Source organism: Castanea sativa, chromosome 11 (genome assembly GCF_040712315.1).
Source record: "Castanea sativa cultivar Marrone di Chiusa Pesio chromosome 11, ASM4071231v1".
NCBI lineage: Eukaryota > Viridiplantae > Streptophyta > Magnoliopsida > Fagales > Fagaceae > Castanea > Castanea sativa.
In genome coordinates this window covers 67,754,252-67,768,976 of record NC_134023.1, presented here as the reverse complement: position 1 = coordinate 67,768,976, position 14,725 = coordinate 67,754,252, and the positions used below count along the sequence as shown (strand labels likewise).

Here is a 14,725-nt window from a genome sequence, read left to right as displayed (position 1 = left end):
GAAATTGAAGTGTACATGTCAAACTACAAGAAAGTTCTTTGCTTGCAAAGTATCCAAGGAAACTGAGCACCATTAATGACAAACATAAAATTATTATGTGCTCCAGCAATCAAATATCTACCAAAGAACCTACACTTCCAGGCTTATTGACATCAACATTGGATAATGCCAGTAATCATCCCAAGCAGAAACAATCTAACCCCAGCAGGGAAACCAAGATATCAATTATAAATAATAGTATCTTGTCATAATATAGAGTTCAAAAACTACAAGCAAGTCTTTCTGCTGATGCAAAGAGTAGTAGGCTGACAAAATGCCAACATGGCAATGTTTAGAAAATCTCCACAGACAATCAACATGATCACAACTGGCTATATCTAGTAGCTCATGGGCTATAAAAATCTTCTTCATCACTTGATGAGTCAGATGTGTCCAGAATCAGATCCCTTAATAAAAGAGCCATCTCTAAGGATGTTAATTCTTCCATGGGGTCAAGAGCTGTCTCGGAGGCTCTTAATTCTTCTATGGAGTTGAACATATCAAACAGGTCATCCACAAAACCAGATCTTCGTGGAGGGGACCTTCGTGGAGGGGGCCTGTGATGTCTCCAAGTGTATGAGCCTGGCTTGACCTTATGCTGGAACACAACAAACATTCTACCCATTAAAGGAGTCATAAAGCTAACCCTCTCCTAGATGGAAGTAAATTATAAACAAAAGGTGTATAATTCTTGGAACAGCATTGACTAGAAGCCATTCTGACAGCAACTCTAGGAACATCAATAATACAACTGCCACAAAAAAAAGAAAAAAAAGAAATAGAACATTTGTGCCCCACCTATACTTATCGATAAAGCCAGAAAATAAACCACAGAGACTCAGAAAAACAAGCACAAAAGAGAAAGTGAGAGAACAAAATTGTCACATCGTTTAAGAAAATGTTAATTTGCTATGCTCGCCTTCGGTGAGGTAAGCAATTTGTAATTTTGTGGATGATTATATCAGTTCCTGGCACAGAATACAGATATGGGACACTAGAAATGCACAATGTAGCAACCAACCACCTCTTATGCGGATTGGTACCTCCCAAGCAGATACGTGCTTGGGGTACAGGGAAGGGAGGGGTTCAGGTAGTAGCATTATGATTTCTAACCAATAATAATAATAATAATAATAAACCGAAGCAAGAAAGGAGCATGTTCAATAGGGAAACTTGGGAGGCCTTAGTGAAAAGCAAACAGGAAAGTACCACTAGTACCATAACATCCTTAGTGACATAGGGTTACACTGGTGCTTCAGGTATAATCTGGCAAGAAGGGGATATGAAATGCAGATGTCTGAATTACAGGCAAAAACGTCCTGAGGTGCTGGCAGTTGCAGGTTATTGGTTCCTCAGAGTGCTAAGAACAAGAGTAAGGTGTAAGTTGTGAAGACGAGGGGTGGTATTCCAATCTGTGTGGTCAAGGTGTTGGTAGAGATGGTATCAACATAGTCAAGTGAAAGGGTATATTCTCTTTTCTAGGTCTTATTTTATTCATGTTATTAAAAGTATGTGGTTAAAAGATAAATTTACCATATTCCAATAGCTTAAACTTAAGCTTTTGGGACAATCAGTAATTTAACACATGTTCTTTTTTTCTTTCCACACTATTAATAAATTTACAAAACAAGGACATGAGATTATAACTCATAAGCTTATTTGTGTACACTAATTAGTAATTTAAGATTAGAATGCTACATTTAGATACATAATAATACCCTACTCCCTGTTTAGGTTGCATAAATGTAGACACAGGTTTAAACAAGTAGATACACCATGTAGCAAACCATTAAAATCCCAGGTGCTAAACAAAATAGCAATCAATTTAAAATATAATTTCAAAATTATAAATAATACATAACTAAATCTCCTATGGTTCATCCAAGGCAGGTTTCTTCTGTAACTTCAAAAAGAAAAAAAGTTAATAAATTATCCCCTGGTCTTCCAGTTACCACTAAGCAAGCCCAGTTAATCACAACAAGCTTCATTTTGCTGTTGAGATGCAACCCAAAACAATAGTAACACTACAGACAACAGCATCAACAACAATAATACATCAAATCATCATTAAAGATTATGATGTAGTACTGTTTTCCAAAGCCAGGTTGATCCAATAAAAAATACTTATCTCAATAATCTAGGATGCATACTAATCTACCAAAAAGGAGGACCATTCTGGTATGTGAAACAAAAAGGTGAACGCAGTAGGCGATGTTCACTAGAATGTGAAATGATGGGAGAAGGATTGTATATAATTGTATAGATGATTTCCTTAGAAGTAAGAAAGTTGTATGATTTTGATATCAGTCACTATGTTTCTTTAAAAAAGGGGAAGAGAAGGGAAGAAATGATAAGAAATTTTCAGATTTCCAAACTTGTATATCTGAACTAAAGCATAACTTATCTTATATTCTTGTGTAAAACACCATTGTGTTCAATTAATCAACGGAGCATGCATTCAACTACTCAAAAGATAATTAAAAGAAAACCAAAAAGAAAAAGCCAGTCATCAACCAACAAAATGCAAAATACAACGATTATAGAAAACCACCACATCTTTACTGCAAAATCCCAGAAGATCAAGAATCAACAAGACATAAATCTTTACTAACACAGAATAATAAATTTCCAGGTGGTAAAGGATGCTTACAATAACCATTACACTAAAGAGAATCAAATTTGATTATATGTATAGCATACAAGTAAAACCGTTGCACTTAAGATTAGTTAAACCAGAAACCTTTGAAAAATGAAAATCGCAATAACTATTTATCTTATTATCATTCACGTTACCTTATAAAAGCAACTACTCCCAAATGGGCAGTTTCCATTCCCAAAATCAAAGTGCTTGCAATCAATGGACCTGCAAGAAAGACAATAACAAATTACAAAACTGAGAACAACAATATGAGTTCACAATACTTCAATTGTTAGTTATCTAAATTGTTAATCAGTTTCTTGAATTTACTACCAACACTTTCAGGAAAATTGACTAAACAGTATCTGAAAGTCGCAAGTTCTCAAAAACTTTCTGATAAAATTTTCTCAACAAAACAAGAGAGTAGTAGTAGATGACTCCGTGTTACTAGAATGTTAGCGAATTACAACTCTAGTAGAAGTATTTAAAGCGGGACACAAGTCAAATTTGAAAATCAAAAATCAGAAACAAGATCACAAGTAACATGAAGGTCTAAACAAGAGTTAAGAAATTACTTAAGCTTTGCCTTGTAGCTATCAACAATGTCCTGCTTCTCTTCCTTGGAAGAATACCAAATGACACTTGGAATAACAAAGTATGATAACTTACGACAAATTGGGCATGCCCTCAAGTGCTTTTGCTTTTTCTCACATGATTTCAAATGCTCCTCTCTTTCCTCAGGTCTGAAAGGATGCAAGCAATGTTTTCCACATGTGGGAACCTTACTAAATGAAAATTAATGGGTAAATATAATGAAATCAAGCTGAGATCAAAAGATTTACGTTATGTGGAGGATCCTTCCAATCATGTGAAAACTCACAATGCTCCCCTTTCAGACACGCCCCATGAGCAAAGAACTTGCAGAGAACCCTGCAGGAGCAAGAAAAATCAAAGATCATCAAAATTCCAATCATCTTTAACCCCAAAAATAAATAAATCAATTATTAATTTCTATAGAACCCCACCCCACCCAATTTAGTACTGTTTTCCAAAGCCAGGTTGATCTAATAAAAAAATACTTATCTCAATGCATACTAATCTACTAGAAAGGCGAACCATTCTGATATGTGAAACAAAAAGGTGAACGCCGTAGGCCATGTTCTCTGGAATGTAATGATGGGAGAAGGGATTGTATAGTATAGATGATTTCCTTAGAACAAACGACGCCGTAATGCGAAGCATGTTCAGCATGTCGGACCTGTAAACGAGGTCGTGTGCTTAAATGAAGCACGCGATTAGCACATGAGCTTTCAGTGCTGAATCTGCTGATCCTCTTACAAATCTTTATCTTTTCTTTATAAGAAAAGCAGCAATTCCACTGCAGTGCTTTCGCACTGTGCATCCAGTGCAAAACACTGTGCAGAACCGTGTTTTGGTTTAGTGATTTTTTTTTTTTTTTTTTCGTTTCTTCAACCCTTTTGTTTATTCCACGGGCACTGTAGCTACAGTACTTAAAGTAGTTGCTGTTGTTTTTTTTTTCCTTTTCTTCAGTAATCTATTTATGTTTTTTTGTTTCTTTTAAATATTGATGTAAATTGACATTTATATTATTATATTGACATAACAAATTTTACAATATTTTCATAATTATTGACGTGTCAATTTTTTACAAGTCACAATAAAATAATAAAATAAAATATGAGATTGAGTTTTTTTTTTTTCAACTAATCGGTTTGTGTTTTTTTTTAAATATTTTTTTATAATAAAAGCTACCGCTACAGTGTTTTTATACGGTGCATCCAGTTCAAACTACTGTACAGCACTGTGTTTTGGTTTAATGAGTTTTTTTTTTTTTTCAACCCTTTTGTTTATTGAACAGGCAATGTAGCTACAGTGCTTAAATTTTTTTTTTCTTTAGTAATCGGTTTATGTTTTTTTTTTCTTTTAAATATTGATGTAAGCTGAAATTTATATTGTTATACTGACATAACAAATTTCACAATATTTTCACAATTATTGATGTTTTAATTTCTTACGAGTCAAAATAAAATATGAGATTGGTTTTTTTTTTTTTTTCCAGTAATCGGTTTGTGTTTTTGTTTTTCTTTTAAATATTGGTGTAAGCTGATATTTATATTGTTATACTAACACAATAAATTTTACAATTATTGAAGTGTCAATTTCTTACAAGTCGAAATAAAATAATAAAATATTAGACTGTAGCCAACCACAACTGAAAATAAATGTTTTAAAAAAATGTTACAATACATATTGTTATCACAATACACTGTAGCACTGTAGCTACAACAGTGCTTTAGTTTAGTTAGTCATTTTTTTTTCCTAGTAATCGGTTTGTGTTTTTTTTTTCTTTTAAATATTAATGTAAGCTGACATTTATATTGTTATATTGACTTAACAAATTTCACAATATTTTCACAATTATTGATGTGTCAATTTCTTACAAGTCGAAATAAAATAATAAAATATGAAATTGTAGCCAACCACAACTGAAAATAAATGTTCTTAAAAAAAAGTTATAACACTTATTGTTATTACAATATTTTCACAATTGTTGAGATCTTAGTTTCTTATATATCAAATAAAAAAAATTGCTAAGTCCACAACATTTTAACATTAATTTCTATAGTGCCTAAAGTTTTTCTTTTCCCAGTAATCGGTTTGTGTTTTTTTTTTCTTTTAAATATTTATATAAACTGGTATATATATTGTTATACTGACACAACAAATTTCACAATATTTTCACAATTATTGAGGTATCAATTTCTTACAAATCAAAAAAAAAAAAAAAATATATATATATATATATATATATATATATATATATATGAGACTGTGACTACAATTGAAAATAAATATTTTGAGAAAATGTTACAACACTTATTGCTATCACAATATTTTCACAATTATTGAGATCTCAGTCTCTTATATATCAAATAAAAAAAATGTTAAATCCACAACATTTTAATATTAATTTCTATCGTGCCTAAAATTTTTTTTTTTCCCCAATAATCGGTTTGTGTTTTTTTTTTCTTTTAAATATTTATGTAAGCTAGCATATATATTGCTATACTGATACAACAAATTTCACAATAGTTTTACAAATATTGAAGTATTAATTTCTTACGAGTCGAAATAAAATAATAAAATATGAGACTGTAACCAACCACAACTAAAAATAAATGTTTTGAGAATAACAATAACAATGTTATCAGTTTAAAATCAATAATAACTTGTCATTTAGAATTTGTTCTAAAAATGTTATGAATGTAGTATTTCTCTCAAATAAAATAAAAAAATATCTATTCGAATCCTAAAAATGAAGATATTGTGAATATATTGTGATATTTTGTTGTATTCTTAGACTTCTTTTTTAATATAGTCAAATTAGGTGAGCCAAAATTCACGATTTCACACACAAATTTGTATTAATTTTCTCACTACTGGGACAGCACGTGCCTTGCATGTGCAGCCAACACTAGTAAGTCTTTACAAATAAGAAACCAAAAAAAAAATGGCGACTTTATCACATGTTCACATATCATGATAGACAATGTTTAATAAAATCATTTAATTATTAGTATGTTGGAGATAATTTGAATTTTTGGATCATCTTATGTTTTATATCATGAGAAACTATTACTTATTAAAAAAAAAAAAAAAGCTTATATTGTTAATCTTTATCTCATTCTCCAAAAAAAAAAAATGTTAATCTTTATCTGAGGATTCATAAAGTTAGTTTTGCTTTTAGAAAATGTCAAAAATACCCCTAAATTAATTAAATAATTTTATTCTTAAAAAATAAAAATATATAGTTACAATTGTAATTCAACAAAATCTATAAAAAAAAATACTACTGGATAAACTTTTTTTCCTAAAAGTTAGAACACACTTTTTTTAAATATGAGTAATGATATGTGCACAACATTTCACAATACTTTTACAACAAATTCGAAGTAGCATGTTGTTACTAGTTGATATTGTTGGGGCAAAAAAGTAATATTAATGTTAGGTTCAAATTTAAACCAATAACAACTATATACTTATAATTTGTTGTAAAAAAAGTTATAAAAATGTTGTGAACATAACATCTCTCAAAAACTAGCACATATCTACACTATTTCAAATCCTAAATTTTAATCTCATAAAAAACCTATCCTATCTAACCTCACTAATAATAAATAAATTCAAAATAAAAAATTATATTAAACTCAAAATAAAAAAGAGTCACACTGCACACTTGCGGAACACGAATGATAAGGTTAATAATATTTTAACTATTAGTTGACTAATTAGGGATAAGAATTTTGGATCAATTGATTGATACTGTGGTAAACTAAGCTTAGAGTGTGAATTTAATCATTTAAGCCTTATTCCAATATTCCAACATAGGTGTCCTACAAGGTCGTGAGGGATGAAAATGGCAATGTGAAGCTCGAGTGTTCGGCCATAGGCAAGCGATTTGCAGCTGAGGAGATTTCTGCACAGGTCTTGAGGAAGCTTGTGGAGGATGCATCCAAGTTTCTGAATGACGGGGTGAGTAAAGCAGTGATCACAGTGCCGGCATACTTCAATGATTCGCAGAGGACAGCTACGAAAGATGCAGGTCGCATTGCAGGGTTAAATGTCCTGCGAATAATCAATGAACCTACTACTGCTTCGCTTGCTTATGGGTTTGAGAAGAAAAACAATGAGACCATCCTGGTTTTTGACCTTGGAGGTGGTACTTTTGACGTTTCAGGTATGTCAATTGCTTTTGTTACTCCTCTTATTGGATTTATTATTATTATTATTATTATTATTATTATTATTATTATGTTATTGGTAAGTTAAGTGCACAGTGCACACCCAGTTGAAAAATCTCACCCGTACCCCTTTTTATGAGAGGAGTAAGATAGAGTTCTTTGACTTTTTTCTTCTCTCCTGCTAATCGACCTCATATGTTTGTTTTTACTTATTTTGTACAGAATTTTCCCTGTGGATTGTAGTCAGGCTGTTCCATTTGCATATGCAAAGTAGAATCTTTTGGGTTATCCCCTATGTAGTAGTTCTGGTCACTGCCTCAAATGCCTGTTAATTGGAGGTTTACAAGTTACAAGTCACTCATTCAATGTGTTATAATTCAGTGAGTTTGACAAATATTAATGTTTGAAATTCTTCCCAGCTTGACTATCTGAGAGGTGGGGGTATGCAATAACACAAATGAGATGACTACATGTGTGAGTGATTCCTCCACATTTTGGTGTGCCTTTTATTCTTGTATCTATTCCTAGCTGTGTGAGGTATTAGATAACATGGATGCATTGTCGATAACTTACATGCTTGACCATAGGTTAACAATAACAGATTTCCTCTCGTTCACTCTTTTTATTCATTTGTTCTTTAGGGGATGATAAGATCTTTATCCAAACCAGAGGAATTCTTCAGGGCAGATGACAAAGAACTAGCAGCTTTGCTGCAAACTATTCCTTAAAATTTAGCCTTTTATGCCATCGTAGCTTTTTGGAGTGGTCTCGGTGTTAGGGTTTTACTGATTGTTCTTCTCTCTTTGTGTTTTTGCCCTCCCTTAGTTTAGTTTCCTAACTTCCCTCTGTTTGTTGTGCTGTTTGTTACTTTTTTGTTTTTTCTAGTTGTTCATCATCATGAACTCCTTGTATTCCTCTTTTTTCTATCATTTATAAAAGTTTTCTGATTACCTATCAAAAAAAAATTGGTTCCTCAATCTAGTTCAGCTTGATGACTGCATTGACCACTTGGGACTTCCAAAAATAAAATGAGCCCCTTTGGGACTTATTGTTGATAAAGAGCAACTAGCAGCTTGGCTGTTAGCAAAAGAACAAATTAAAGCTTCCATCATTCTCTACACACACACACACATTTCTGACAGAACCAAATTGCAAAAAACAAACCAGGACCAATCAGAAATAATCAGCATGCCTCAAATTTTCTCATGAATTGAGTCAGGACTTCTCTCTATAGCATTTTGGGATTTTTGGGCAATGATTTGGACGTTTTAATTGATTTTGCTATGCCCTTTAATGTAATTTGAAATCAAGCTATTCTTGGTGTCATTGTCTTTAGATAAATGTTGGCCGATCTTTACAAGGCATGGTCATTTTTTCTAGTTTGTGGGATTATACCGTTGCATGAACTATAGATCAGGTTCAGATGTTGTTCTTTCAGCTGTGGTTTGGAAGCTTTATTTATAGTGTTGTAAAAGGTTTTACCTATCTTGCTGCATTGGCATCAGCTACCCAACTGTAATTTTAAGTATTATATTAGGGTATTGTGTTGGGGGAGATTGCCAAAAAAGAATTTAGGAAAGTCTTAGCCTCTTAGGAATACATATGAATTATGAAACAAATTAACAAGCACAAGGTGGTAATGTGACAATCCATATGTGTGTCAATGAGCATTCGGTAAACATGTGGTATTTTGTGATTCCCGAAATTCAATCTTCCAAAAGCAGTTTTATAGATTAAAAGATTGACCTGGACCTTGTGGTTTTGAAACATCTAATCTCTTAAAAGGTTTTTGAATTAATACAACAGTAGTTAGGTAGCATACAATCATTTGAACACTGCCCTTTCACTACTTTTTTACCTTTTTGTTACCATTGCTATTGGATCCCGGTCCTTTAATTCAATTAAACAGCATATATAAGTGATATTTTTACCAGAATTATGAATATATGGACTATAGTTTTCTAAAAATAGCACAATAATACTCATCAGATGTGATTTTCCACTTGTTTTCTTTTGGTGCACAAGGAAATTGCTAGTCAGTGATTGTTGTACTCTGTTATGTTTTAAATCTGCAGTTCTTGAGGTTGGAGATGGAGTATTTGAGGTACTTTCCACATTAGGGGACACTCATCTAGGAGGAGATGATTTTGACAAGGTTTGAACAAGACAAATGAATAGAGCTTTTGCTATTCTTTGTTTTCTGGTCTGTTAGTTGTTACTAAAATTACATGTCTATATTCTATAATCTTAAAAACAGAGAATAGTTGATTGGCTTGCCCAAAACTTTAAAAGAGATGAAGGAATAGACCTTCTGAAAGACAAGCAAGCTCTACAACGTCTCACAGAGACTGCGGAGAAAGCAAAGATGGAGCTGTCATCTCTGACTCAGACCAGTATTAGGTATATGGCAATTTCTTTGCCTTCTTTCTATGAATGGATCTCCCTCTTTGGCATGATCACTGAGGAAAAGCTTTCTGTTTTTACGGTTTACCTTTCATTACCGCCACTGTGGATGGCCCAAAACACATTGACACCACCCTGACAAGGGTCAAATTTGAAGAATTATGTTCAGATTTGCTAGACAGGTATGTAAGTTGAAAACTGCTACTTTGTGGTTGCCCTCTATGCATGTTCCAAAATGGAATAATTCTCATATGAAATATCAGTGTGTGTTTGATTTCCATTACTGGAGTTTGCTGCCGATTGATTTAAAACAGTATGTTTTTGCCAATATGAATACCTATCTGCCTGCATTAGTTCAGTGGATTACAACTGAAATCTATTTTTTTCTTAGGCTACGAAGACCAGTTGAAACTGCCTTGAAAGATTTGCATCTTTCCTTCAAAGATTTAGATGAAGTAATCCTTGTTGGTGGTTCTACTCGCATCCCAGCTGTTCAGGAGCTTGTGAGGAATGACTGGAAAAGAGCCCAATGTGACTGTAAACCCTGATGAAGTTGTTGCTCTTGGGGCTGCAGTTCAGGTTTGTCCTTATCTTGTTGAGATAAACTACCACTTAAGTGGGTTGCAACATGTAAGATTTTTTAATTTTTTTAATAGGAGGTAGAGCAGTTGAACTCTCTGATATGAAGATAAATTACTACTTGTTCTAATAGCTTAAGGTACTAGAAATGGTGAATTAAATTATTTAACAATTATTTTAATGCACTATTTTTTTTTCTTAGTCTATTTGAAAAATAAATGACTATGTATCTCTATTTCTGATATTATCTGCTTTAATACTTATTGATATTGCATAAATTGTTGAGGCATTAATATTTATTTTGGTCAATTTTTATTTTTATTTTTTATTTTTTATTTTTTTTTCAGGCTGGTGTTTTAGCTGGAGAAGTTAGTGACATTGTGCTCTTGGATGTCACTCCATTGTCTCTGGGACTCGAAACTTTGGGTGGTGTAATGACAAAGATTATCCCAAAGAACACAACTTTGCCAACTTCCAAATCAGAGGTGTTCTCCACTGCGGCAGATGGGCAGACCAGTGTAGAGATTAATGTCTGTCAGGGTGAGAGAGAGTTTGTGAGGGATAACAAATCCCTTGGAAGCTTTCGCTTAGATGGAATCCCACCTGCCCCGCGTGGGGTTCCTCAAATTGAGGTGAAATTTGATATTGATGCTAATGGCATCCTTTTTGTCACCGCTATTGACAAGGGAACCGGAAAGAAGCAGGATATAACCATAACTGGTGCTAGCACCTTGCCAAGTGATGAGGTATGTTTCTAAAATCTATTGTTATGAAGAGGGTTTGTTACCTTTCCAAACTTGAGATAGCTAGTTGTAGTTCAAATTAGATTTGTTATTTAAATGAGTTTGAAATCAATATGTGTGGTTAATTTGTGGGTTTGAATAGCCTAAGAATAACCTATCTTAGCTGACTATAATTAGTTAACTACACAAGAAATAACTGAATATACATAATAAATGCAACTGCAGAACTATGAGAGATTTTGTCACCAAACACCAAGTAAATCAAGAATAATTTGTGTATTATTGCTATATGCTGCTAACATGTATTATAGTGCTAGAACCATAAAACACAATCTTGTTTGACTCCATCATCAGTAACCAATTTGACTAGTGCACTGTGCACACATTGACTGCATGTTTGGTGAATAGGAATAGACTCAAAAATGGAATACCCATTCTATAGCTAATTAGTTGTTTGATTGCATTTTCGTTTCAAAGATTCCCTTAAAGTGAGGAATAAACATTTCATACCAAAAGGACCCTTATACCTATTCCTCAACCTTCATAATAGCTCAAAAGAATAAACATCACGAGATTCACTACATACCCAGTAAATCAAGAAAAATTTGTGTTAGAGCTATCTGCTGGTTTACTGGTTACATATATTATACTCCTAAACCATAGCCATTGTTGGCAAAAAAATGATATTTTTTCTTCTTCTTGTTTTTCTGCTAATTCATTGATAAATGATGCTAATTTGTTTTTCTTTATTGATCTTTTAACTTTGGGGTTTTTTTTTCTTATATTTAATTTTATTTGTTATCCCCTTCAATAATGCTACCATGTTCTCCAAAGAACCTATATCTTTCTTTTCTTTCTTAATTTCAGCATGTCAAGTAGCTATGCTTTTTCACATATCAACCATGATAAAAGGATGTTCTACTACTTGTTATTGTTGAAGCTATTATTACCACATATAAACCGATTCTATTTATGTTACTAAATCCCAACTTTGGATGTACAAAATAAATAAATAAAACTGCAGGTGGATAAGATGGTTAAAGAAGCTGAGAAGTTTGCAAAGGAAAACAAGGAAAAGAGGGATGCCATAGACACAAAGAACCAAGCAGACTCAGTATTGTACCAAACTGAGTAGCAACTTAAAGAGCTGGGAGACAAAGTTCCTGGCCCAGTCAAGGAGAAAGTAGAGGCTAAAGTGAAAGAGCTCAGGGATGCAATTTCTGGTGGATCAACCAAAGGCATTAAAGATGCAATTTCTGGTGGATCAACCAAAGGCATTAAAGATGCAATGGCTGCACTAAATCAAGAAGTAATGCAACTAGGACAGTCAATCTATAGCCAACCTGGCCAACCGGATGCTGATCCTGCTTCTGCTACTGCACCAGGGTCATCAAGATCAACTGGGAAAACAGCTGATGGTGATGATGTGATCGAAGCAGATTTTACTGACAGCAATTAAATCACATAACTTGGTGGTGGGCAAAATTTCAACCATGCATACTTGGTTTATTTTCTATGTTAGTTTGTACAGGCTTTGTTGGCTGTGATTTTGTTAGCTATGATGTGCATCATGACTCCAGCCTGCACAGTACTTCATAGTGATCATTGTGATTTAGACAATAGGTAGTTAGTCAAGGCATAAAACTTGGCAGGTGGTTCAGTCTCTTCCATGGCTAGTTAATATCAAGAGGATTCCTTTTTTTCGAATAACTCAATGTTTGTGTTTGTAAAAATTGTCTACAATGTGAGTATGTTACTACTAGAAAAAATATAGTTTTCGCACTTCTTTTCCCCCTAAAAAAATCTCTTTGAGAACTTGTAGTATCACAAAGTCGAATAAAAATTCCTACGACCCAAGCTGTATATAAACATTTTTTCTAAAATAATTATGAATGGTTTTATTATGTATTGTCATTTAGAGCCCTTTTAGCACTCTTTTTTATTATTGAAAAAGCTATTTTGAGCACTTGATTATTTTTCCAAGTGTATTTAGACAATGTTAAAACCACATACAAAGAAAGATTTTCGTGGAATTTATTACATAGTGATACATAAAATAATTCAAATGTATTATTTAAAGTACATGGTTTATATCATGAGTTGCAAGAATTTTTATTCAACCTATCACATGGCTATTTATAAGATTAACTATATGTGTTATTTAATCAAGTCACATATTTCATTAAAAATGTCGTTGACTATAAGCATAGGTGGATAGGTTTTTTAACTTCCACATATTCGATTGCATAAAAATTCTTACAATTCAATTTTCGTATAAGTTTTTTCTTTATTTAAAAAAGTTACATAACTCATTAAAAATGTGATGCGACTTAAATTATATATGAACAGCTTCTTTAATTGCTACATAATAAGTTAAAATAAAATAACTTTAAACATGTCTGTTGCCAAACTTTTTGCAAACATTATTTTATCAGTTATCATGCAATTAATTGTTGAATTTTTTTTTTGTATACAAGATAGCATTTTACTCTAGTCTAATCTAAATGCATAAGTGTATGACGCTTCTTTTTAGAGACTTGAATCTGAATCCTTGCTCCTTACATCCCATAAGCACTTATTCTTGTGAATTTGAATTAGTAAGGCTTGTTTAGTGCAATTCTCAAGGGCCCAACGCTTGGACTTAATGCGAATAAATTTAAATGTGAATTTGAATGAGTAAGGCTGGTTTGGTGCAATTCCCAGGGTCCCAACTCTTGGACTTAATCCGAAATTCATGATATGACTGGCCCACTAAATTCCCAGCTAGGGAAGAAAATTCTAAGTAATCTTAAATTCCACTCATTTTCTTTCGGTGCAAAAGGGGCCCAAGGCCTTGTGTTCACATTGAAATAAAGTAGGAATACATAAACAATGATTGCTATCTTTTCTTTATGACTTTTTCCACTCCGGCTTTCTCTTTATGTTTTCTAATCAATTACAGTTGGTTTCATTTTTGGAGAACACTTAATATTTTTTATAATAGATTGAGATTGCACCAGTTGCAATTTCTTTCCATGGCTGAAATTGAGAGTTGAAAAAAAAAAAAATTCAATCTCAATCCTTGAATAAAAAAGTAAGAAAGTGAAGGGTGAAACGTTAAAGAGATAAAATTTTTATTTTAAGAGACTTGGGAGGAATTCCACTGGGTGCAATACCTTTCAATCCCTTAATAATTACATCTATTGATCTTGGACAACCCATCTAATGTCCATTAAATCAAAATTTCAAGCCATTAAAAGAAAAGAAAACTTTTTTCTAAAATATAATTTTTATTTAAAAAAAAAACAAAAACTGGTTAGCTAAAATTACAGAACCATGGGTTTAGTGCAGTTCTCAGGGGCCCAACTTTTGGACATGGTAATGATGATAAGACTGCAACAAAAATTTTCCAGCTAGTGGACAAATTTCCAACTAAGCCTCTGTCCCACTCATTTTCTTTCGGTGCAGAAGGGGCCCAACACTCACATTGTGCTGCATGTGCTCTTGATGGTGTTGCATTATTGTACCAAGAATATGAATAGTATTGGTTGCTTTTTCTTTGCATTATTGTACCAACTACC

General features: G+C 32.8%; 1 protein-coding gene and 1 pseudogene across 1 annotated transcript; one reads left to right on the top strand and one right to left on the bottom strand.

The window, feature by feature from the left end:
• Nucleotides 1-189: 189 nt before the first annotated feature.
• LOC142617648 (uncharacterized) lies at nt 190-3,928 on the bottom strand. Its single transcript, XM_075790592.1, has 5 exons — nt 3,794-3,928; nt 3,558-3,607; nt 3,253-3,420; nt 2,833-2,902; nt 190-637 (listed from the first exon to the last, which is right to left on the bottom strand). Exons 1-5 carry the CDS (start codon nt 3,926-3,928, stop codon nt 386-388), a joined length of 675 nt encoding a protein of 224 aa, XP_075646707.1. The 3' UTR covers nt 190-385.
• Nucleotides 3,929-6,209: 2,281 nt separating this feature from the next.
• On the top strand, nt 6,210-13,027 carry LOC142617012 (stromal 70 kDa heat shock-related protein, chloroplastic-like; annotated as a pseudogene).
• Nucleotides 13,028-14,725: the final 1,698 nt, after the last annotated feature.